Source organism: Natator depressus, chromosome 3 (genome assembly GCF_965152275.1).
Source record: "Natator depressus isolate rNatDep1 chromosome 3, rNatDep2.hap1, whole genome shotgun sequence".
In the NCBI taxonomy this organism is placed as follows: domain Eukaryota; kingdom Metazoa; phylum Chordata; order Testudines; family Cheloniidae; genus Natator; species Natator depressus.
This window is the reverse complement of record NC_134236.1, coordinates 191,174,353-191,200,411: the sequence shown is the minus strand read 5'-3', so window position 1 is coordinate 191,200,411 and position 26,059 is coordinate 191,174,353. Positions and strand designations below refer to the sequence as shown.

General features: G+C 41.7%; 1 protein-coding gene across 2 annotated transcripts in view; it reads left to right on the top strand.

Annotated features, from left to right (window-relative positions):
* Nucleotides 1-26,059, top strand: part of APLF (aprataxin and PNKP like factor) — a 90,986-nt gene that overhangs the window by 44,729 nt on the left and 20,198 nt on the right. For both annotated transcript variants that reach the window (XM_074949538.1, XM_074949539.1), the window contains exon 8: nucleotides 7,609-7,734. In XM_074949538.1, coding sequence (XP_074805639.1) covers nucleotides 7,609-7,734 — 126 coding nt within the window. The remainder of the gene's footprint in view (nucleotides 1-7,608; nucleotides 7,735-26,059) is intronic.

Sequence of the window (26,059 nt, the reverse complement as noted above, 5' to 3'; positions counted from 1 at the left end):
TCTTGACTTTAGTAAGGCTTTTGATAACTGTCTCGCATGATCTTCTCATAAACAAACTAGGAAAATGCAACCTAGATGGAGCTACTATAAGGTGGGTGCAAAACTGGTTGAAAAACCATTCCCAGAGTAGTTATCAGTGGTTCACAGTCATGCTGGAAGGACATAATGAGTGGGGTCCTGCAGGGATCAGTTCTGGGTCCGTTTCTGTTCAATATCTTCACCAGTGATTTAGATAATGGCATAGAGAGTACACTTATAAAGTTTGCGGACGATACCAAGCTGGGAGGGGTTGCAAATGCTTTGGAGGATAGGATTAAAATTCAAAATGATCTGGACAAACTGGAGAAATGGTCTGAAATAAATAAGATGAAATTCAATAAGGACAAATGCAAAGTACTCCATTTAGGAAGGAACAATCAGTTGCACGCATACAAAATGGAAAATGACCATCGAGGAAGGAGTACTGCAGAAAAGGATCTGGGGGTCAGTGGACCACAAGCTAAATATAAGTCAACAGTGTAACACTGTTGTGAAAAAAGCGAACATCATTCTGGGATGTAGTAGCACGAGTGTTGTAAGCAAGACATGAGAAGTAATTCTTCCACTCTACTCTGCGCTGATTAGGCCTCAACTGTAGTATTGCGTCCAGTTCTGGGTGCCACGTTTCAGGAAAGTTGTGGACAAATTGGAGAAAGTCCAGAGAAGAGCAACAAAAATGATTAACAGTCTAGAAAACATGATCTGTGAGGGAAGATTGAAAAAATTGGGTTTGTTTAATCTGTAAAAGAGAAGACTAGGAGGGGAGATAAGTTTTCAGGTACAAGGAGTCCGGTGGCACCTTAAAGACTAACAGATTTATTTGGGCATAAGCTTTCTTGGGTAAAAAACCACTTCTTCAGATGCAAGGAGTGAAAATTACAGATTCAGGCATTATTATACTGACACATGAAGAGAAATGAGTTTTCAAGTACATAAAAGGTTGTTACAAGGAGGAGGGAGAAAAATTGTTATTCTTAACCTCTGAGGATAGGACAAGAAGCAATGGGCTTAAATTGCAGCAAGGGCGGTTTAGGTTGGACCTTAGGAAAAACTTCCTAACTGTCAAGGTGGTTAAGCACTGGAATAAATTGCCTAGGGAGCTTGTGGAATCTCCATCATTGGAGATTTTTAAGAGCCAGTTAGACAAACACCTGTCAGGAGTGGTCTAGATAATACTTTGTCTTGCCATGAGTGCAGGGAACTGGACTAGATGACCTCTCAAGGTCCCTTCCAGTCCTATGATTCTATAGCCTATGGTCAGGAACAAGTATTGCGAATAACTTTGGTTAAATAGGACAGTTCTCTTCCAATACAGTCTATGCAAAAGCTTAAGGAGATTTAACTATGAGGAAAGTTTGAAGGGGTTGTAACCAGCCATATTTGAGCTTGGGATGCAAAGAAATTTTAACCACAAGCAAATTTGAAATCAGGGTTCATGATTCAGGACAGGAGACAGTGGGGGCTGGATTAAAGATGGGCTGTTTACATTTTCTCAAGGCATATTTCACTGCGGAGCAAAGGATAAAGGGGAGCCAGCCAAAGTGTTGCTTACATAAAATCTTATGTAGGTAAAACAGAATAGATACAAAAATATGACCAAAGGATGATAAACTTGCCCTAAAAGGTTCTGATTACCTTTTCCAGACCTGATTAAGAGCTCTGTGTAGCTTGAAAGATTGTCTCTTCCACCAACAGAAGTTGGGCCAATAAAAAGATATTACCTTTCCCACCTTGTCTCAACATGCTAATAAGTCCGTCTTAGCTGCATTTGTTTGTGAGATTGTGGCAGGGAGGAAGTTGAGACAGTATTTTACAGAATGATGCATGATCATGTTGAAAGAACGATGAAGGCATACAAGAGAGAGTATCTTTACTCCACTTTCATAGTCAGTAATGACTTATTGCCGTGTTTCCATTTTCCCTGAGGACGTCCATAAGAACGTGGGTTAGGATACAGAGTTGTAAGTTGAATTAACAAAAAGAATCACTAACATCATAGTTTTAAAATCTTTATTGGTAAATCTGTCTGGTTGCAATTCACATTAATTCATATTCTCTTTATTGGCAACTCATGTGTTTTAGTCCTTTCAATTTATCTATCCTAAAATAGACTTTCTGTTCTTGGCAATGATTCTGTCAGAAGCCATTAACTTTGTAAGACAAGGAATACTAGTCACAAACTGAGGCATAACAGAAACCTTGTGCTTGTGGACAAGAGTTTCATGTAAATACTGTTCAGTATTGGAAGCAGCAGCTTCAGCTTACTTTAGAAGTCACTCAGAAAGTGAACATGGATCAACCTTACCCTACTTGTTTACAGCTGGAGAAATAATTTTGTAGCTTTGGTCATCATGTTAAAAGCAATTTTTTTTAATAATTAAGAATGCTGGTTGATTGGGGATTTGTGTATGCGGTTGAGGGTGACTGAGTTTTTAGATAAATAAGTGTGAAATGGGAAGCTGTTGGTTATGTATAACACAACATATGGTTCTAATAGCTGAGGTGCCATGATCACAATGTATAGGGGTGAGGGGCTCAGAAATTGATCTGCAGAGGGCAACAGATGTGCTTGAATTGGCCCTGTTTTCTAATGCTTGTTGTCACCTTCCTTTCCAACGGACCTATCTTCTTCACTGACCAGTGTCTTGCTCAAGCAAAATGTCAGATGGATGTTTCTCCTTTTGTTCCTCTTTTAAAAGAAAAGGACCTCAGTCCCCCTTTTTGAGAAGTTAGCTTTGGGGACTGTGGATAAAAATCTCTCAGCCACTACTAAACGTCTGTATGCATTCACCTGGTATTTTTCACAACTTATAACAAAAACGTTTCTGAATTGGCTGCAGTCACACCACCACTTCTTCAGAAAAGACAAGCATCTCGTATGCGTTTAGAAGACGATAAGCTTGTTGAAATTCTTTTGCCGCCAGTCGTATGTCCTGCTGTCGCTGATACTTGCGTTGCCATTTCAGTCATTGCTTCTAAATGATATAAGGTGAATCCTGACTTAAAACAAGCTTGTGCAATTGAACTTTTCCATGACTAGTTATTCCCTTAAATCCTCCTCTTCCCTAGATGGCAATGGTGCTTCTTTTCAGACTTTATGAGTGTTCCTACAGTTAGGTATGTCTCTTCATTCACTGTTCTCCACTTCAGCAGCAGTTGAATGGCGTTGAGAGTTTCACTTTCAGGCTGGCAAACTCCTGCCAGAAGGGCCTGTTTGTTGGATGTGACCTAGGAATAGTAACACATAACCGACTAAAATAGCATTCAACCTTCTACTCCATATGTACTAAGTTTACAGTAACCAGCATATCCTTCTAAGAGAGATCCTGGGCCACAGGTGAACTTTTTGCAAACACAATGATTCTTCCCTATTATGTGTGTCTATCCGAGGAACTCCCCCCCACCCCTCTTTCAAGTCTTTTAAAATTGTAGCTGACAATAAAAACTAAAGAAAAATTGACCTCTGCAACACACTTATGCTCCCTGTACCTTCAGGCATTCCTTTTTATAAATCACAAACTGGCAGTTTCTTCCCATACAGAGCTGGAGGCACTTCAGCTAGAGGAGAAGGCCTGGTGATCAGCTCTCATACCACTAATCCTATCACCAGGCTTTGGGAGAATGTCTGCAGATTCAAATTCAGTGATACCACATCACCTTTGTTCCAAGGATAAGATAATGTCACTAATGGCTACATGACAGTTTCCATTATCCCTAATCACAACAACCCGTTTTGCTTTAGAATGAAATAAATTGGGTCAATGTTCAATTCAGTTGTGAGCCAACCCCATTGTCTAGGCTCGCTCAGGACAATAGTAAAGGCTAAATTCTTACATGCTGATTTGTTTTTCATGTGTTTTTGTGCCAGCCCAAATGGTTCTCCCTGTCAGTAGATGGTTGTTTGTCTGCTGCTGTTCTTGTTTGTTTGCACTGCATTAATGCCTAGATGGGGCAACCAAAATCAGGCTCCCTCTGTACAAGGTGCTGTATATACATAGTACAAAACTGTCCCTGCTTCATGGTGCTTACAGTGTAAATAGATAAAGGGTGGTGGAAAGACTGTATATCCCCATTTTCCAGATGGGGAATGATCAAGTGATTTGTCCAGGGTTTTAAAGGAAGTGTGTGGTACAACCAGGAACTGAGCTAGGATCTCCAGAGTCCCAAGCCAGTGCTTTAACCAAACCACAATACCATACTTTGTCTCAAGTAGTCTCAGCTTAATTTACTCAGCTTGAGTCTGGAAGCTGTTGCACCCTTTATACAGGGACAGTGACCTCACCAAAGCTCTTGTGTTTCATGTCTGCACTTCTTAGAAGGGACAGATATAGAACCTGTTGTCTGATCTGGCAGAACAGGACCCACAGGAACTCTTGGCTTCGCATACACATTTTTTTCTAAATATGTTATATGTTACTCCCTTCTGAAAATGGAATATCTTTAGTTTTCCTTAAAATTAAACTTAGAGAGGCTTATCAAATGCTGGGCTAAGTTCTCTCTTCCGGTAAACTTAATGATGGAGGATGTTACTATAGACACATCCTAGCATGTCAGAACTTTAGATTTAAACTCTTCAGGTTTACAATCAATAGTGTAATAGCTATGGCTTGTGATTGCATTTTTGTTAATGGGACTCCAATGGTGGTGATACTGTAGCAGCAAAGTCATTGTTTTTTTAAAAAATTGATGTTCCAAATGAGTTTGTTGCTTGTATACCTATCAAAAGCCTTCTAGGAAATCAATGAGAATTAAAATCCAATCTATTGATTCAAATCAGCTCGACTGACTTTGTAACTGGTTTGATTAAAGACCCTTTAGCTAGTCAGGAATCTTAAAAAACTATAGTAAATAGCTCATTGTCACAGCAGGAAGATTTTTCCTGGTGGTTAATTCCTTTGATTTTTGGTAACTGTCATTTTTTGTTCAAATGCTTTGTTTAGCAGCAAGTTGGGTATATAATAACTAAAATTTTCTATAAATTACTGTAAAGCTGCAGGTATTAAGTAACTCAGGTATATCAAGTATAATTTAAAGCTTTTATTTTACAAAGCCGCATAGTTTGTGAATCTTTATAGGCATATAAAATACTCTTGTAAGTAATGTATTGAACTTACTTACACAAGAAAAACCATGTTGTTCTGGTCAGCTGAACATTAGCATTCTCCATTGTCCAAGAGTTTATTATAGAATTCAGCCATTTCGACAGTGTAGCCTATGGGTCATTCCCTAGTATAATGGATGTGGTGTTCCTTTACTTTTGTCTGAATTGTTTTGTGCCTTAGAAAAGTAGAAAGTTAACTGTAAGTACAGCAATGGGGAGAATGAGTAGGCTGTTCTTCTGCTGTCAAGAAGGGAAACATTGGCTTATCTATGGTATATAATTTGATGCTTTTACTGTGCATGCTGGTAACATTGAGCAGAACATGAAATGAAAGCAGAACAGCTAGGACTTCATCAGAGAGGACAGGGTAGAGTTTAATATTTTATTTGCCCTGATGGCCATTTAAGCTTCTTCACACATAGTATGTAATTTGACAGTTAACTTAAATCAGTCAGTGTCCCTAAGAAATCTGTATGCTTGATTGAACAAAAAATTATCAGAAAGACCTCCTCTGGTGAAAGGCCCGTTATTCAGTGATCTTCATGTTTTGTATAAAGTATCCCTAAAAAGAAAACTGACACACAAAATTCTGTAACGTCTAGACATGACTGCTGTTGGACTTGAGGCATTAGATAGAAACCTACTGCTGTCTGAATCTTGGAGTGGAAATGAACATAAAAATCAATTCAAGAGCGTTATTTTCTTTTGGATCGTTCTGGAAGCTGTGTTAGTTAACCTTGGTGGTCTTCTATTCTCCTTGCTTATCTAGGTAACATATTAGCATTACCTCTAGAAAAGTAATTGAACCAACTGACTCTAGGAAGGTTTGGTTTGATGATTATTCTTAAACAAAAAAGGTCAGTTGATTTCCCAAGACATCATTAATTTGGTTGTGCTTAATCTGACGGAAGGAAGTGATGATGATCTCTAAAGGGTTCGGTGATAGTTTAAAAAGATAAAATGACTGTTAAATGCAACTTTAGAGTGTCTTTCTGCAGTTAGTGCATGCAACTTCAAGTGTGGCCTAGTGGGTTGAGCAGTACACTGAGTCTGGATTCAAGTGGTATAGTTGACAATAACTAGCTGTGTGACTTTTGACAAATCACTTACCTTATCATCAGTTAACCCATCTATAAATGGGTATATTTGTATAGTGCTTTGAAATCCTTGTACTACATAAAAGTACATTATGCTGTTAATAGTTTTAGTATCTGGTCTCAGATGTAGCAGAAGCTTCACAATCACCTGCTTCAAAATTTTGAGTTTCTGCTAATGCATGGGTCACAGGATTGGAGTAAAATGAGCTTAATATGATTGTATAGAGCACTTTGTAGAAGCTACAGCTGAAATCCCCAGACTTCTCACTATGGTGGCACTGATGTGCTTAGGCTGGTAGTACTCAGTGGCTTTCGTGGTCGTATAGATGATTCTTCTTAGGAGTTCATGGCCACTATGACAATCGTGGAGTTGTCCCACGTGGCTTCTGGCTTCATGTATATAGCAATCCTACTGTCTGAACTAGTGTCTGGAATGGGATTGTAATTTATGAATGTAATGATTGCACCTTACATGTCATGGTCCAATAATTATATCTTGCAGTTTGAGATTCAGGCATTCCTTTTTTTGTCAGAGAAAAGAGCCTATTTTCATGGTCTGCTCAAGTAGACTGAGGAAGATGCATTTTGGCATCTTGTATGCCTGTCAGCAAGAGAGAGAAAGACAAAGAATTGTGTGAATATGCCTATAGGTGTTTGTATTTATTTATGGATTTTAAAAGATAAAAGTTGCGAATACAAAAGAGGCTGCAGTTTAACTGTTTAAGTAGGGCAAGTAAAACAGCAATCATTAATGTGTATATTGTATGGAAATAGTTAATTGAAACATGCTTTGGAAGATGACCACTAAGGGGAGATTCTGTACTATAGTAGGGTAGTTTACTGTTCTAGGAACTGATCTGAAGAGTTGGGGTGTCAGGAAAATAAGACCCAGCTATTCCTAAGTAAGGACTTGTCTCTACAACTGGGTTATCAGTTTTGTAGGTATTTTGTAATAGAGTTTTACCTCTCCATAGGAAGACTTTTTTCCTCATGTCCCATGTTGGTACAGAAGTACTGAAAAAAGCACATGAAGTTTGTATCAGGCCATTAGTTACCATATACTACTTCAATTTGAAGTCAGTGGGGAAAACTCCTATTTAACTTTTATCGGAGCACAATCAAGTCCCGTGAGCTAAGACAAAGAAACTGAAAACTTTTATATGATTTGCTATGAAAATAGGTCTTAAATGACTAACATTACAGAATTGAAGCTTACCACAACATTCAAAGCCACAAACAGATGAATAACTACGCATTGTTGAATATAAACTTGCTTGAATTAGCTGCACAGCATTTCCCGTTCCTGTATGCACATGAGTAGTGAATGTCATATTGTTTACTTTTACTTACATATGTTCCTTAATATCACAGGAAGAATCCAGTTCATTTTCAGCAGTTCAGTCACCCTGGTGACCGCGATTATCATGACGTGGCGGTTGTAAGTCAAGATGATGATGATGACAGACCTGAATGTCCATATGGAACTACTTGTTATAGGTAAGAAACATAATTCAATACAGTTGTCTGTCTGTATTTGTAAAGCAAGACATATTTTAACTGGGAGCTATGCAAACAAAACGATGATACAGTAGTGTGTAGTTCTTGAAATTAAATCTTGGGTATAGCTTACTGTTGTGGCATTTTTTTGACAGGGTTATGTTTTATTGCCATCTGAAGCTTGCCTTGAACAGTCCTATAGTATTTTTGTCACTAATATTATTTGTTGCAAAGGCACCTCTGATAGTGACCTGATCTAACAGGTTTCAGAGTGGAAGCTGTGTTAGTCTACATCAGCAAAAACAAGGAGTCGTCCTTGTGGCACAATAGAGACTAACAGATTTATTTGGGCATAAGCTTTCGTGGGCTAAAACCCACTTCATCAGATGCATGGAGTGGAAAATACAGTCAAGCAGTATATGTATTACAGCACATGAAAAGATGGGAGTTGCCTTACCAAGTGGGGGGTCAGTGCTAACAAGGCAAATTCAATTAAGGTGGAAGTGATCTATTCTCAACAGTTGATTACTTTTGTAGTGCTAACGAGGCCAATGCAATCAAGGTGGACATTGCTCATTTCCAACAGTTGACAAGAAGATGTGAGTGTCAGCAGAGGGAAAATTACTTTTTGTAGTGACTGATCCACTCCCAATCTTTATTCAGGCCTAATTTGATGGTGTCCAGTTTGCAAATTAATTCCAGTTCTGCAGTTTCTCCTTGAAGTCAGTTTTTGAAGTTTTTTTGTTGAAGGATGGCCACTTTTAAGTCTGTTATTGAGAGTCCAGGGAGATTGAAGTGCTCTCCTACTGGTTTTTGAATGTTAGAAATCTTGATGTCTGATTTGTATCCATTTATTCTTTTGCATAGAGACTGTCTGGTTTGGCCAATATACATGGCAGAGGGGCATTGCTGGCACATGATGGCATATATCACATTGGTAGATATGCAGGTGAATGAGCCCCTGATGGTGTGGCTGATGTGGTTAGGTCCTGTGATGGCTCCAGGGTGTCAACGGCACGCAGTGGGGCTAAGGCAGGCTCCCTGCCTGCCCTGGCTCCGTGCCGCTCCCAGAAGCAGCCAGTATGTCCAGCTGTGGTTCCTGGGGGTGGGGTGGGGCAGGTGGCTCCGCAGTGCACTGCCCTCGCCTGTGGGTACCACCCCTGAAGCTCCCATTGGCCGCCAATTCCCAATGGGAGCTGCGGGGGGCAGTTAGGGTGACCAGATGCCGTGATTTTATAGGGACAGTCCCGATATTTGGGGCTTTGTCTTATATAGACTCCTATTACCCCCCCACCCCCGTCCTGATTTTTCACACTTGCTGTCTGGTCACCCTAGGGGCAGTACCTGCAGGCAAGGGCAGTGCACGGAGCCCTCTGCCACCTCCTCCCCAAGGGGCTGCAGGGATGTGGTGCCATCCACTTCTGGGAGCAGCACAGGGCCAGGGCAGGCAGGAGCCTGCCTTAGCTCAACTGCACCATGGGGCTGGCAATCCTGCGGGCCAGATTGAAAGCCCTGATGGGCCAGATCTAGCCCGCGGGCTGTAGTTTGCCCTCCCCTGGGCTAACTACTTTTTAAGAACCATTATCTGTCTGTAAATCAGGGATGGGCGAACTTTTTGGCCCGAGGGCCACATGGGCATTCTGAAACTCTATGGAGGGCCGGGTAGGGAAGGTTGTGCCTCCCCAAAGAGCCTGGCCCCTGCCCTCTATCTGTCCCCTCCCACTTCCTGCCCCCCTCAGAACCTCCGACCCATCCAACGCTCCTTGTCCCCTGACCACCCCCTCCCGGGACCCTGGCCCCTAACCACCCCCCAGGATCCCAACCCCTGTCCAATCCCCCCTGCTTCCTGTCCCCTGACTTCCCCAACCCCTGTTCACACCCCAGCCCCCAGACAGGCCCCCCCGGGACTCCCACACCTATCCAAACTGCCCTTCCCCCTCCCAGAACCCCCACCCCATCCAACCGCCCCCTGCTCCCTGTCTTCCCCCTGGTATCCCTTGCCCCTTATCCAACCCTCCCCTTATCATGCTGCTCAGAGCAGCAAAGTCCCGCCGCCCGGCCAGAGCCAGCCACGCCGCCGCCACACTGCCCGGCAGGAGCGGTGGACCAGAGCACTGGCGGCGCATTGCTCTGAGGCTGCAGGGGAGGGGAGACAGCGGGGGAGGGGCTGGGGGCTAACCTCCCCAGCCGGATGTGGCCCGCGGGCCGTAGTTTGCCCACCTCTGCTGTAAATGGATATTTAGAATACAAAGGACCTGGCTGATGTTTTGAATGCTTTGCTCTGATTAGGACAGGATTTTTCAAGTGGCCTGTTGCTTCAGGATTTTATCACTATACTCAGCAGATGATTTTTCTTAAGCCTTTGAGCTCCAGCTCAAATTGTGTTCTCCTGTTGGGTTTGAAACCAGAACTAATTTGAATATCAATCCCCCAATCAAAGGGAAATATCACCTGAAAAGAAAGAAGAAATGTAACCTAGACATTTGAATTGGGTTAAAAGAATAAGCAAGAAAAGATTTTTGTTTTAAATCCATTACCCAAAACAATATTTACGATTATAATAAAAATGGTACAGTTTGACATGAGACTAAAACATTTGCTTATGTTCACCTTGAAGTGTAACTGAGGCTTTTCATATTAAAGTTCTTTCTATATTGAATTGAAAAACCACTACCACTGAAGTCTCCTTTGTAAATTAGCGATCCATTACTCTTGCACTTAGTGTCTGTTCTGTTAAGCTTTGGTCATATGATGTACGACAAGCCAATGTGACAAGAGGTCCAACTCCTAAACTCCTCTCTTTATTAGGAGTTGTTTGGATGGAATTTTATAAAAATAGAAGGAAACTGAAAGGACAGCTCTTACTTGTAATTTCCAGTGCTGTTGCCAAAGTACATTTTCTTTTAGCCCTATCCCCAAAACAAGTCTATTTTCTTTACCCTGGTGTTGGGGTTCTTAGAGGCAATCTTCAGATGCAGAAGTTCCCTCTGTTTTCCACTCTTCTTCCCTCAGTGGTCTCCTCTGGGTGTCAAAGGCTACAACGCAATTAGCTTTTCCTAAAGTTCAAAATAAGCAGTTGCAAGGGGTTAGCTGATGACTGATGCCAGGTCTATACTACAGACCTATAGCAGTATAACTACTGTGACAGGGTTGGGCCAGATGGCTACAGGAGAGTGATAGAAGACAGATATATTAGCCCCAGGTTAAGCGGGTCCCTTTTCCCTGGGTAAGGTAACAGGGGCAGTTCCAGAACAATCAGGAACTTGCTGGAACCAGTTAAGGCAGACAGGCTAATTAGGACACCTGAAGCCAATTAAGAAGCTGCTAGAATCAATTAAGACAGGCAGGCTAATCAGGGCACCTGGTTTAAAAAGGACCTCACTTCAGTCAGGGAGGGGCGCGCAAGGAGCTGAGAGTGAGAGGGCATGGGTGCTGGAGGACTGAGGAGTACAAACGCTATCTGGCATCAGGAGGAAGGTCCTATGGTCAGGATACAGAAGGTGTTGGGAGGAGGCCATGGGGAAGTAGCCCAGGGAGTTATAGCTGTCACACAGGTGTTACACGAAACACCATAGACAGCTGCAGTCCACAGGGCCCTGGGGTGGAACCCAGAGTAGAGGGCGGGCCCAGGTTCCCCCCATCCCACTAACTCCCTATTGGATACAGGAGATGTTGACCTGGAGTGTGGGTCCCACCAGAGGGGAAGGTCCCTGGCCTATCCCCCGACCCACTAGGTGGACCAGCAGAGACTGCGGGGATTGTTCTCCTCCCTTTCCCCATGCTGGCCAGTGATGAGGTTAGCTGAGTGAATGGCAGGTTTGAGCCACTAGCAAAAGTGGCCAAACTGAGGACCACCGTGAATCTCTGAGGCGAGCAAATCCGCCAATAAGCGCAGGACCCACCAAGGCAGAGGAGGAACCTTGTCACACTACATTGCCCAAGGGTGTGAAAAATCCACACCCCATGGTAATGTAGTTATACGGACCTAACCCACCTAATAGACAGTGCTGTGTCAACATAGCTACCCAGTCTTGGGAAAGTGGATTAACTATGCCGACAGGAGAAGCTCTCCCGTCTGTGTAGGAGTATCTTCACTAAGCGCTACAGTCGCTGTACTAAGCAGTCAGGAATTAAGTGTGTTAACTCTGCTGCAGCTCAGGACATGCATTTCCCACCCCACTATCCTTGTGTGGAACTCCACTGTCTGGCCAGCCGAAGAGTAATAGTTATCCATCTAAACCAGTGGTTCTCAACCCGTGGGCTGCTTGCGGCCCAGTCAGCGCACAGCTGCAGTCCATGTGACCTCCTCAGGGCTGTAACTAGAGCTGGGCAGGAGGGACACCTGCCCCGGGTGTGGAGCTGCTGGTGAGGGTGTAAAATGGGACAGCGCAGGATCGGGTCCAGCAGCAACAGCAGGAGGCTAGGGAGCTCAGCGTTCCCCTCCTCCCCCGCAGGATCGTGGATCCAGTGACCCTGGCTAGAGCTAACTTCCCAGTATTAGGATCACAGGGGCAGGGCGGGCTGCATGGCTGAATTATGTGCAGCCAAGGTAGGAGACCAATGGGGAAGGGGTGCAGGGGCCTGGAATGTGGGGGGCAGGTGCAGGGGTCCAGAGACACGGGGAGGGGAGTTCAGCTGGTGCATGGGGGGACAGACTGTAGGTGGGGGGACTGGTGACTGGGGGATGTCCCTGGATGGGGGACTAGATACTGGGGCACAGTCCCTGGATGGGGGTTGAGTACTGGGGGGCACTCCTTGGGGGGGGCAGTTGCTGGGTGCTGCTGGGGGGCAATTCCTAGGTGGGGGCTGTGTGCATGGGGGGTAGTCCCTCAGGTGGCCAATCTGACCTGGACAGGGCACCCTGTCTCTGCAGGGCAGGCACAAGTTTTAGCCCAGTGTTGCGGGGGTCTGGATGCTGGGGGTACAGTCCCTGGGGTTTTGGATGATGTGGGGGGAGGCAGTCTGGTGAGGGGATGGGGGACAGTCATTTGGTGGAGGAGCTGGGTGTGTGTGGGTGACAGTCCCTGACTGGGGGATTGGGTACATGGGGGGGCAGTCCCTGGCTGTGGGGGGGGCTGGGTGCCCCGCACTGTGCAGGGCTCTCCATCTTTGCAGGCAGGCTCGGCAGCCGTGCCCTCCAGGGGCTCAGCCCTGCCACACCACCACCAGCAGTGCAGAACTGAGGGTGGCAATACACCATGCCACCCTTGCAGTAAATTAATTTTAACAGTTAATATTTTGACTTACTTTACTAATTTAAAATGCCTGTGGTAGACATTTGCCAGTGTTGAAATGAAAGGTGCTATATCAATTTGAATTGTATTGCTGTCATATAACAAATACTAAACTTCTTTTTTGTGTAGCTGTTCAGGTAGTGTATATATTGTGTGGATGAGGCCCACATGGAGAGCTGCATATGTGGCCCACAATAGTAAATAGTTTCAGAACCACTGATCTAAACATTTTACCAATCTAACACAAATCAATGGCAAAAGTGCTGCTGAGTGATATTAACTGGTAGTATTATGGTGATCCTGCTTATCATAGTAGCTACTGTCAGCCTGCCATGTAACAAATTTAAATTGTTTGTAACCCTCATGCAACTGGGGATGGAAATAAAGGTATTTTACCAGCAGTCCTGTGTTTGTCTGTTGTAGTGCTAGTGGGGTGTTAATTCCTAGGTCTATAGGGGGTGCTAGAATCATAGGCCTTTGGGATATATTACTTTCTCATACTGCTAGTGCTTTCTGTCAGTTTCTATTAAACCATAAAGTTGTTGTTTTAATTGTACACGTTATACTGTTGTCTAAACTAGACTAAAACAATTGATGGGAAGATGTAGAAATCTGTTCAAGCTTCTTTTTAGAAGAATCTGAAAACTAATTTATGTGTTTATAGTTATATACAGACCTTTTTAGTACTTTACCATATGATTGTAATATAGTAGAATGATTAAATGTGTTTTATAGTAATTTATTTACACTTTAAATTGGTTTAGACAAAAATGGTTTTTCAAGTTCATGCCTAAAATGTTAGCTGAATTTCTACTTTTTCAGACTACTGGAATATAATTTAATAAATGTATTTTTTACTAGTAGTTTAATATATATTGACATGTTAAAAAGCAAAATAAGTCGCTAATCTGTGCTAATAATGCCAAAAACCAAAAATCTTTTCAGTTATTTATGACTGGGTATAATTAACAGCTTTAAAAAGGGTTTCCAATGGTTTTTTTCCCACCTTTCTCTTGTTTGTAATATCTTAGATGCATACAATATTTTTTTTCCTGTTTTTATACTTTAACACTTGGTAAACTTCAGTTATTTTAGTGTTTTATATGCATTTTTTTATGGAGTACCAGCTAATTTAGCTCTGCTGAGTGGACTTTTTTGTCTGTGGTGTAAACACAGTTCTAGGAGTGTGGTGCTTTCTGCCATCTCTGCTGTGCAGACTAAAAATATTGTGAAATTATGATTGAATGTTACCTGTTTGGGATTTTGGTTCATTTAATTTCTTAGCAGTAGCGTAATGTACAGTTGAAGAAGCCTAGAATCCATATATTTCCCATCAGATTATAACAATCTGAATGCAAGTATGTGGCAGTCACTGTAAAAATTGGCATCCGTGAGTGCTACGACCTGGCAGGTGTTCCTGCACCTCTGATCACTGTGCACTCTACCAGGGCGCAGGCTTCATCTACAGCATTCCTGGTTCAGGTTCCCACCCAGGAAATCTGCAGAGCAGTGACGTGGTCCTCCATACACACTTTCGCTGTGCATTACGTGATTACTCAGCAGGCCAGAGACGATGCGACCTTTGGAAGAGCAGTACTCCAATCAGTGGACATCTCCGACCCCTCCTCCTGAACTTGGGCTTGGGAGTCACCTGATTGGAATGGACATGAACAAGCACTCGAAGAAGAAAAAACGGTTACTCACTTCTCGTAACTGTTGTTCTTCTAAATGTGTTGTTCATGTCCATTCCAATACCCACCCTCCTACCCCTCTGTCAGAGTAGCCAGCAAGAAGGAACTTAAGGGGTGAAGGGTTGGCAGGGCTCTATATTGAACACCATGAAGGCGTGACTTGGAGGGGCGCCTGGGCCGACCCAATGGATGCTGCTAGGAGAAAAATCTTCCAGCCATCATTCATGTGCGCACCCACACACCTGATTGGAATGGACATGAACACATAAGAATGGCCATACTGGGTCAGACCGAAGGTCCATCCAGCCCAGTATCTGGTCTACCGACAGTGGCCAATGCCAGGTGTCCCAGAGGGAGTGCACCTAACGGGTAAGGATCAAGTGTTCTCTCTCCTGCCATCCATCTCCACCCTCTGACAAACAGAGGCTAGGGACACCATTAATGGACTTAACCTCCATGAATTTATCTAGTTCTCTTTTAAACCCTATCATAGTCCTAGCCTTAACAACCTCCTCAGGCAAGGAGTTTCCACAGGTTGACTGTGCGCTGTGTGAAGAAGAACTTCCTTTTATTTGTTTTAAACCTGCTGCCCATTAATTTCATTTGGTGGCCCCTAGTTCTTATAGTATGGGAACAAGAAAATAACTTTTCCTAATTCGCTTTCTCCACACCACTCATGATTTTATATACTTCTATCATATTCCCCCTCAGTCTCCTCTTTTTCAAGCTGAAAAGTCATAGCCTCTTTAATCTCTCCTCATATGGAACCCGTTCCAAACCCCTAATCATTTTAGTTGCCCTTCTCTGAACCTTTAATAATGCCATCTCGAAGAACAACAGTTACGAGAAGGGAGTAACCTTTTTTTTTTTAATGTTCTACAGGATTTTGTAAGGAAAACACATAAATGCATCATAGCCTGTTGTGAGAAAGCAGGATGTTTCTCTCACTGAATAGGGGATTGTTGGGGCTTCTGACATTCAGAAAGATGTGGTGATCTTTTGTTGCTGCTTTTTGGTGACCAAGAGACGGTTGAGGCTTTTGGCTCTGGGGAGTGGATGCATCTCCTTTTTCCTTCCTCCTTTTGGGCAAAGCAGTTAGGTGACTTTAAATTTGGGATGATGAAGACATTTTTAATAGTAATTGTCTGTGCCAATATCTGCTACCATATCCGCACTGATGGAGCACAGTAGCTTGATCTCCCTCCTCAAATAAGGAGGGAGTTAAATACTTTAGTTAAATACTTTAAAATGCCAACATTGTCACCCATCCTCTTAGTCTTCATTAGTAATACCTGGAGTTGAATGGGGCATTTGACATTTCTGAATTTGTTTCCAGCTGTCTCTAGAATCAGGCAGATCTCACTTCAGCTTGTATTCAGTTCACATTTTGAAGGTTATTTTCACAGCTACAAAGACTCCTGCCTCCACATGAATGTGTGGATGGTTGAAATAGCAGTGCTGAAAATGCTTTTCCTACACAAATACTTAATAATTTAGTCAGTAGCTCCCAATTCTCCCATCAGTTCCACAGTGGCACTGAAAGGGCCTATACCCAGTGGCACGTTTGCAAGACTGACCCTCACACAGAGCTTCAACAAACTCTTTTCCCATATAAATAGATATTTTCCCCCTTTTTAAGTGCATATCTTGTTTGAGTTGGGTTTTTTCATTTTATTCAAGAGTTTTCTCAGATTCTGGAAAGCATAAAAATAATTCAACTGAATACTTCAATGTAAACATGCTGTAAAAAGCAGAAGCAATATGATTACTGGAATTAATTTTGTTTAATACTTTTTGAAGTAATGCAAACAATGTGGATTCTCAATTATTTATGTATATTTGAAATATCCAAATTTCTATGAGCAGTCAGATTTGTTATTGCTAGATAAGAAATGCTTATCTTCATACTTGTCTCTGAACAGTTTTCAAATATTGTTTAATGTTCAAAGTGACTAGTAAATGAAAATCATCCAGATATGAAAGCATATCTGGGGACATGTTTTCTATTTTTCTGAAATGTAGCAGTTTTAGAACAGTACTCTTCAGCTGTTAACATTGCTGGTTGTGGCTGGGTCCACTTGCTCCCGTCTCTGCTCAAGTCCATAAGCAGCTGAGAGATCTTTATGCTGATAAAACATTCAGTGCAGTTTATTTACAATGTTGTTTCCCACCACCCTTGTACACTATGCAGTCTTATTCCTGCGATTTTAGGGAGTCCTTAGCTCCTGAGGCAAGCAGTGAAGAACAATCTCTCCCTCTCACCTGCCTGCTTCCCCTCTCCTACTTGGTTCCTGTGCCTTTTTGTATTCTCTGCCTAATGGCTAAATTAGCCTTCCAGCTCTCCTCCACCAATGAGGCACAGCTCTTCTTAACAAGGTCTATTGTACAGTGTTTAATTGGAGCTGTGGTGACCAGAGTGCTGGCTCAGCTGTTGTTGCCCAGCACTCTGTCACACAGGTTATGAACAAAATTAATTCCATAAAAAATACATTATTGGAGCCTTGAAAACAACTCTGTTGTGGGTATGGTTTCAAGTATATGCTTCAAGGAACCTTTTTTCTTCTTCTTATTGGAGTGATGTGTTGTAAAACCAATCAGAATGCTTCCTCATCATAAATTTTATTTTGTATGAGGATTATTTTATGAGTCTTGGTTATATTAGCACATTAGATTACATTTGTAATTGGGCATCATAACTTCTGTAGCGGATTTATTTTTCTCTTGCAGTGAATTGCTGCTGTATTATGGAGATTTTTCATAATAGAGTATCTAATTCAGAGCATATTTAAAATGTAGGCCAGGAAAATCACATAAAATGTAGTTTTCGTGTTCTGGATTGGACTAATTTACAGGCAATCTGAAATTGACAGGTTTTGGAGACCTATGTTAACATATCCATGTATGTACTATTCACTTTCCTCACACTTCCAGGCACTTATTTGTTTGTACCACTTTTTATTCTGTGGATCCTGAAAAAAATTGGAAGTGAACTGCTGGCTAGGTAGGTGGTGTAAAAGGTTTTGGTTTTGTGGAACATCGGTTTCCCCTTCTGCTGAGATGGATACTGTATAGCCCTTTCTCCTCATAAAAGGGGAACCAATTTTCCCAGTGATAGGCTGGGTAGAGTAGTTAAGTTTCCAATTTTATGTGTTTTATTAATAAAACTAAATAAACAAAAGCATAAAATACATATAAACAAATCAAATTAAAATAAAGTGGGTTACTATCAAATCATCAAATTTTATCTAATGGTTTGACTAAATCATATCAAATAAACCAATAATTCCTTATCTCTGTTGTTTCCCCAAGTTTTTAGTCTTATTTAGCTATCAGCCCCCCATTATCAACCTCAGTGCCAAATACTTATACAGGGAGGGTCAAACCCCTCCCAGGCTGAAGCTTCTGCATAAAGTGTCCCGGAGGGCCACAGAACTTCTCTTGGTCCACGGGGGCAGTAATATTTGTATGTATAGAGGCTGGTGTGCATGGGACTTGCATCTCAGTTCACATTTTAGGTGCTAAGTTAACACAAATAAATAAAACTGTGCAACAATTATGGTTGGTTGTATTAATTTTTCTTTCTTTAAGTGAATGAAAATAATTTAGTTGTGCATGAAGCTTTGATATTTAATGCTATTTCCATTTTATCAGTTGTACAGAAGTTATATTTCTGTTCATTCTTTTACTGGCTTCACGGTAAAGGGACAAGAGATTATTGCTTGTCACTTGTGAAGTTTAACTTGAGTAAAAATTACATTGAAGTGAGAGAGATTAAAGAGTGAAAGTTAATTTCATTCATACAATACTTTTATTAATTCCCTTGCAGCTTTACTACCAGCTGTAAGAATACTTCATTAAATTTACCAGAAGGAATAATAGATGTATAATTATGCAGTCATGACAAGTTACAGTGGAATTTGCTTTGTTCCTGAAGTTCATTAAATGAAGAGACAAACATGCTTCTCCAAGGGTAATGATAAATATGTATTCCTTTGTATTTAGTAAACATTCATCAGATGAAAACTCAGTTCTTTCTGTACATTGTGTGGCAAAATACCTTGTTCGCCTCAGTAGGCTTAGTCCTTTTTAGCCTTGGAGACTCAGGTTTGGGGCAAGGCGAATCCTTGTAGGTGGCACAGGGTCCTGCTACTCCTCTCCTCAGTCAGTCCCTTGTGCTTGTTTTCCTTCCCTTCTGGGGGCACGAGTGCAGCCTCCCTACTGGGAAGGTTTGCTGCAAGGTTTGGTGTCTTGCTGCAAACAGCCTACTGGCAGCTTCCCTGCTCCTCTCACTCCCTCACTCTTTTCCTCCTTCCACCCAGGGGAGGGTTTAAAAAGGTCCCAAATAGTTGGAGTCAGCTGAACCTAATTGGGCCCTAGCAACCCCTTTTCCAGCTGAACCTTATTGCCCCATGGTTCTCTCTCTTCAGTGGATAGGGAGGGGCCTTTTAATCCCCTGGGACTAATTACTACCGCCCTTTTGTAGCTGTTTGTCCTGGGTTTACCACAATAGTAAATATTATTGTTTCTTAATTAGCATATTAGCATACTATTGCCATATTTTATTCTTACCAAACCAGCTTAATTTTTTGTTGTTTTGACCTGTAGGTAAGGGCAGGAATAACTTGTTTTTCTTCCTGAATTTCAAGACTTGAGATTGTTAGAAGTTTCAAGATGTGTGTGTTGTCTACAGCTTTTCTAAGCTAGCAAAACCGCAGTGATGTGGAGATGTGATACAGGGATTTTTCTTGTATAAATTAAACATATAGTTAACTTATTTTGGAAGTGTCCCTTATGAAGAGGTTATTGCCTGCCAACAGCTGAACTTCATTCTCTTTTGGACAGTTTAGTGAATAGCTACTGGAAGGCAGAATGAGCTATAAAACAGCAGTTATTTAATCAATTGAAGAAAATACATGCAACAAATATGAATTTTCAAATTTTGGCATTCAGTGTGCATGAACTAATAATGCCATAAACTTGTTGTTTGACACTCACCCTATTTTTCAGCAAACTCGATCAAAGCGTTTGAGGAGGCATAAACAAATCTTGTATTAAGCAATAACGTACAGGAGAATGATGCAAATACGTGGTGCCACTACAGTCAAAGATTCACTAGTTCAACTCCCTTGAATTTTATTGGTGATTACCTCTGCTTCCATATGAACGATAGTGAGAATCTTATATTCTGTGTGACAAATCCAATCCATTAGATATCGTGGGTTTCATTCTCAGTGTGTGTGTATATATAGATCTAGTCTTGAATATAGCACTTCAGAAGTCATTGACTTAGTCATCTAGTGTTTTGGCAACAGTTTTCATTCAGTTAAATATCACTCTGTGCTTCAGACTTCCTTGAAATCTGATATTTTGGGAAACAGTAGTTACAAAATCACAAATCAAATAAACTGCTTCTTCTCTTAGCATGTTGTTTAACAAATTCAAGTAAGTGCTTTTTAGAGACTACCTAGACTTATTTCTGTGAAATTTCAAGAAAATTAGATTAGTTGAGCAACATGGATTCACAAGGCAGTTTTTGTAGCAAGAATGTTTTTTGTAGTTTATATTAAAGCTTCAGCTAATAGCAAATGTGACCGGGTGTCATAAATAACAAATAATATCACATGCTTAGCGATGTGCACTCGTCATCATTGAGCAGTGTGGGTTTCAATAATTGGTGTCTTTAAAAAACAAAGAAACATCCTAGTGGTATATGGCTGAGTTGTTTTCCTTGAGTTTTGTTCCAAAATGCATGCAGTTGAACTGCCTTAGGCTTTTTCTGTGGGGAGCCAATTAATACTGGAAGCTACTTTGTCAAGCCTTTGTTTAGAAAGCCTTAACTATATTTACAAAATAGTTGAGCCCACGATTAATTAAACTAGGGATGTAAGATGTTAACCAGTTAACCTGCCTGAACCGTTAACCCCCGGGCCAGCCGGCCCCAGTGGCCCCGCACCAGCCAGCCCTTTAATCGGTTAAACGTTTAAACAAAATATTTTTAATCGGTTAAACGGTTAACTTTTTAAATGGTATTTACATCCCAAGTTACAACACACTTTCGTTTAAGAATACTTAAGCTGGACATGAACTTCACATTTTAAAAAGTGCATATAAATGAGGCTAAAACTGAATGTCCTTAGTTCGTTTTTACATAGTTCTCATGCAGGCAAAACTTATTGACATCAGTAGCTTTGCCTGAGTAAGGACTGAATAGGAGTTTTAAAATTTGGGGCAACATACATTTTTAACTATGGAATAAAAATTGGTGAGTAAATGCCATGCAGGTGAGGAGCCCTGGGCTGATAAGGTGGAAGATGCATCTGACCCATCCTCAAATTATAATTGACAAAATCACTTACATAGTCAAACATAGATATAAAATGAATGTGAACTCCCAAAATACTGTCAGTACTCAGTTACAGAATATCTATATCTGTTAATACAAGATTTGAAGCAGCCACAAAAAACTGAGAATTCTCGTCTCACTAATGTCTCTTCATAATGTATTCATAAGAATTGTTGTCTGAGCATTTGCATCAAAACAACTTTCTGTGACTTAAATGAGGATCCCAGAATGGCCGGATCATCTGTCCAGTAAGAATTGAATTGAAACCACAATCTCATTTCATCATAGCCACTGGTGCAACAATTGTGTGGTAACTGGTTTTTGCATATACTATCTTGAGTTGGATTTGAACTGGGTACATAGTGATGAGCAGCATTGCTTCTATTATCAGTCTCTGGGTCATGAAGTTTCCCCAGCAGCGCTGCTGCCATTAACCGTATTCTGAGAGGGCCATGGATCTGTGTGTGTAACTGGAGTGTGGAAAACCTCCCTTTCATCCTGGAAGTGTGTTCTAGTTGCAGGGAGCAGGTATTTCTGGGGAAGCTTACGTTACCACTGCCCATGCTGTATCTGAATAAAGTCTCCAGTTATTAATTCAGCCACTACTCACAAGCCTTAAATTCACTCATTAAAAAATCTTGAATAAATACATATTGAAGAGTTACGCTAATTTTAAACTATACCAAGTCTAAAACTTCTGAACACAGGTTAATCTCAACTCTCTCACTTGGATGACATATATCTAAAATTCAGAAAACCTGAATCTTGAATAGTTGAAGGTCAGATAATCATTTTCCTATACCATCAAGTACAAGCCTGTGTTTTTGTATATTGCATGTATTTTTAGAGGTGCTGAGCACCAGCAGTTCCAACTAAAGTTAATAATTGCTGAGGGTGCTCAGCATCTCTGAAAATCTGACCCCAAATCATTAGTTGTCCTGAAAAATGTTCTGTAGTATTGGAACACTGTTTAAATGTGTAGTAAAACAGAAAACATTAAATGCAACCGGAAATATTCTGTTTTTCTGTCTGCTGAGAAATACAGTGATATGGTCGGTCCCTGGTATAAATTGTAGAACAAAGCACAATAAAGATAATTTGGCAGAATACACTCTTCAGTATGACACAAAAGTGAGACTTTGATGTTTTAAAAACAACTTTTTATTGTAAAATTGGACTCATGCATGTTGTTCTGAAAATCCTCATGAACATGGCTTAATTTAAATGTCCTTTCATATGTGGCGAAAAATGTAGTGTGAAGTTCTGAAATATTAAACTGTGTAAACTATTGTCATAAACTGCTTCACTCTGAACACTTGTAAAAACATTGTTAAAAAGAAACTGAAACTAGTACTGTATATTAAGACTATTAGGTTGTTCCAACAGAAAGTTAGTCTTTCTGAAATAGCAGAAGTAAGATTAAATAGGTATAGTAGCTATCAAAAGGCTAGACGGAAAAAAGATGAGAGAACCTCCATCAACAACTAGGGTTGCCAGGCATCCGTTTTTATCAGAATGCCCGGTCGAAAAGAGACCGTGGCTGCTGAACGGGCCGCTAAAAGTCCGGTTGGCGGCGCAGCGGGGCTAAGGCAAGCTCCCTGCAAATCACGGATGTGGCCGGCGTGTCTGCTTCTCAGAGCAGAGGCAGCCACAGCGGCTCCACATGCTGCCCCCCCCAAATGCTGGCTCTTCAGCTCCCATTGGCCGTGGTTCCCGGACAGTACGCAGAGCCGCCTGGCCCCTCCACCTAGGAGCCGGACATGCCACATGCTTCCTGGAGCCCCCTAAGATAAGCGTCATCTGGTCCCCAACCCCCAGCCCGAGCCCTGAACTCCCTCCCACACTCCAAACTCCCTCCCAGAGCCCCCTGGTGTAGCCCAAACCCCTCATCCCCAGCCCCACCCCAGAGCTTGCAAACCTTCCCACACCCCTGCCCCACCCCTGAGCTCCCTCCTGCACTCCAAATCCCTTGGCCCCAGCCTGGAGCCCTCGCCCCCTCCCTTACCCCAACCCCTGCTCCTGCCTGAAGCCCATCATGCACCCCAAACTCCTCATCCCCGGCCTCACCATGGAGCCCTTTCCCCCAGAGCCGCTGCCCCAGCCTGGTAAAAGTGAGTGAGTGTTGGGGAGAGTGAATGACTGAGAGAGGGGGGATGGAGTGAGCTGGGCGGGGGGGGGGGGCTCAGAGGAGGGGCAGGGCAGGGGTGTTCGGTTTTGCGTGATTAGAAAGTTGGCAACCCTAACAATAACTGAAAAAAACACTGTCTTGTACGGAATGTTACTTGTGTTAGTTAGCTATCACCCACTAGACCTGCAACTTTGAGTGGAAAATAAGAAAACCAAAAGAAAAGGGGCAGACACCATCAAATGAGGGGGGGGGAAGCCCCCACTCTTGGAGTCCTTTGTCTTATATTTCTGTCATCGATAGGTTACCACTGGTCATGTGATGGACTCCAGGAACTTCCCATGGTTTTCCTCCAAAACCCTCACACATGTCAGGACTTACCTCATCTGGAGAATGTTTTATTTATAGTCCAGGCGCACGTTATCGCTAAACAGTCTGTGAACCTATCAGTAGAAGTCCAAGTTCCCAAAACAAGTCAAAGTAGACTTATTCTCTTAGCAAGACTCTGGTTAGGAAAATTAGGCCTTCCCATAACTCCATACAAATGGTCTATTATCCTTAGGCCATTAGTCTTTTTCCCAAAGCCAGGCTCTGTCAATGGGTGGGTTCTACTGCATTGACTGACAGTACAATGTAATTTCTGAAAAGGGGGGAAGGCCTGTTTTGGGGAGCAGAATGGACGAGCAAAGCTCAAGGAGACCCCAAGATCAGTGGATTTAGACTTTTTTGCTCCTCAGATCCTCTGGTTCTGGAGGTCCTGTAATTCTTTCCTCCAGAGGGGAGCCTTCACGACAAATACCACATACTGAATCTAATGAAATTTTGAGAGTCCTGTTGATTTTATCATGGGAGGTACAGTTTGGCTCTCAGAATTGTAGCCCTGATCCAAAGGCCATTGAAATCACTGGAAAGTTTCTGTGTTAGCAATAAATTCAGTGAGGAGGACAGGGTTACATAGTTTGTTTAGGGATATTCATAAACAAAGAACTGTAGAAACTAGAATTACAGACTGTAGATCCAATGTCCTACATTAAACAGATTTAATGAAAAGTTACTGTTGTCTTCAAAATTGCACTTTTGAGTGAATATGCTAGTTGTACATATCTCATTTCCTCTGTAGGCCAGATATCATTTGTTTCATACTTTGTGGCTTCACACTGTTTTAATTCTATTATTAAAGGATAACACTGTCATCTAAGTACGGGGTCCCCTGTGATTCATGGTGCAGGCTTTCAGGATCTTGCATGATTTTGGGGGGGGAGGGCAGTGTTTTTATGACTCTAGAAGCTTTGTGACACCTGTAATAAACATTCCAGTCAATTGCATGTGATTGCCACTCTTTATTTTTCCTGTTTCTCAGTGTGCAAGTTTAGTAAATAATTCGCCCTTCTGACAGCTTCTATGAAGACAACTAATTATACAAAAGATTTAAGATGAAGAAGGGGTAGCAAATTAATCTTGATTTTTTCTTCTTGTGAAGTGGGAGGTGATTTTATTTTTATCTATCACCATATTTCTACATAGAGGTAACGAACTGTCTTCCTCCCTTGCACTGATCTCTGCTATTAACACTCTAAGTTATTTCTTACTGATGTTAATGAGATTTGAAAACAACTTCAAGGGAAAGTTGAGAGCACTCCTGTGAAATTAAATTCTAAACAAAATATAATTCTTAATATTGGTTTACTAATTAAGGTTCATTACTGCAAGATGCTGAGTACTCTAGTTCTGATCCAGCAGAGTACATGAACACGAGTGGTCCCATTGACTTCAAGTGCTGTATTGCTGGTGATTAGAAAAAACAAACAACCTATCTTGGGTGCTAGCTTGACTGATTCTTGGAGCTGGGAATTGAGAGGAAAAAATAGTTTTTACTTGTAAATGGAGCATATTTGCATAGAAATCTGTGATAGATGATAAACAAAAAACCCTGCAATAGTGTTTTTAGAGTCTGTTTCCAGCGTACAAATCCACTTTATGGGGGATTTTTTTCAGTGTGTACACTTCCTGCAGAAGATTCAGCACATGAACACTGTCTACAATGGCATTTGAAGTTGAATCCTCTTTGACATATATGAAACTTAAATGTAATAAGTAATTAAAATGTAAAATGATTAATGTTTAAAAATAATTGTGCATATTCCTTGCTGAAGTCAGACATTTATAGTATTATATGGCTAACTTTAGCCTTTTAAAAAATATTTCCTACCCCTTTTGTAGGGTATGTGCATGGGTTGGGCATTGGAACTCATCTAAAAGAGTCTGGGAAATGCATAATGATGGTTCTTAATAAATCAACATTGTGATGGGGTCTTTGGGGTGCAGCCTGGGCTGTGGGACCACTGAGCCCTCCAAACCCACCAGTCTGGGCTGTCTCTCACACTATGATGCTAATGTCAAGCTACAAGCCTCTGACAGGCACTGCATTTACATAGATATCCACAGTACACAGACATCTCAGTAACACGTATAGCGATACTTCATAACTTCACATACAATGATAGTACATAAAACCCAACAGAATATTAATGTTCAACAAATCAAATGATTTGAAAATGACTTTTAAAATGATGCCTCACAAGGCATGCATTGTACAAAACATATAATCATATCTCAGTGATGAATATGGGGGTTCCAGGGTGCTATTTGGAGGTACAGAGTGTCACAAACATGGACCTATTCTGCTTTTGAAAATGGTGAACAAACTGTGCTGAACAAATGAGGCGTGTAGGGGAAGGATGGTGCCGTGATTAGGACACTAGCCAAAGACTTGGGAGGCCTGGGTTCAGTTTCCTGCTCTGTCACAGATTTCCTGTGTGGCTTTGGGCAAGTCACTTATTCTCTGTGTGCCTCAGATCTCCATCTGTAAAGTGTGGGTGATAAGAACATAAACATAACCATACTGGGTCAGACCAAAGGTCCATCTAGCCCA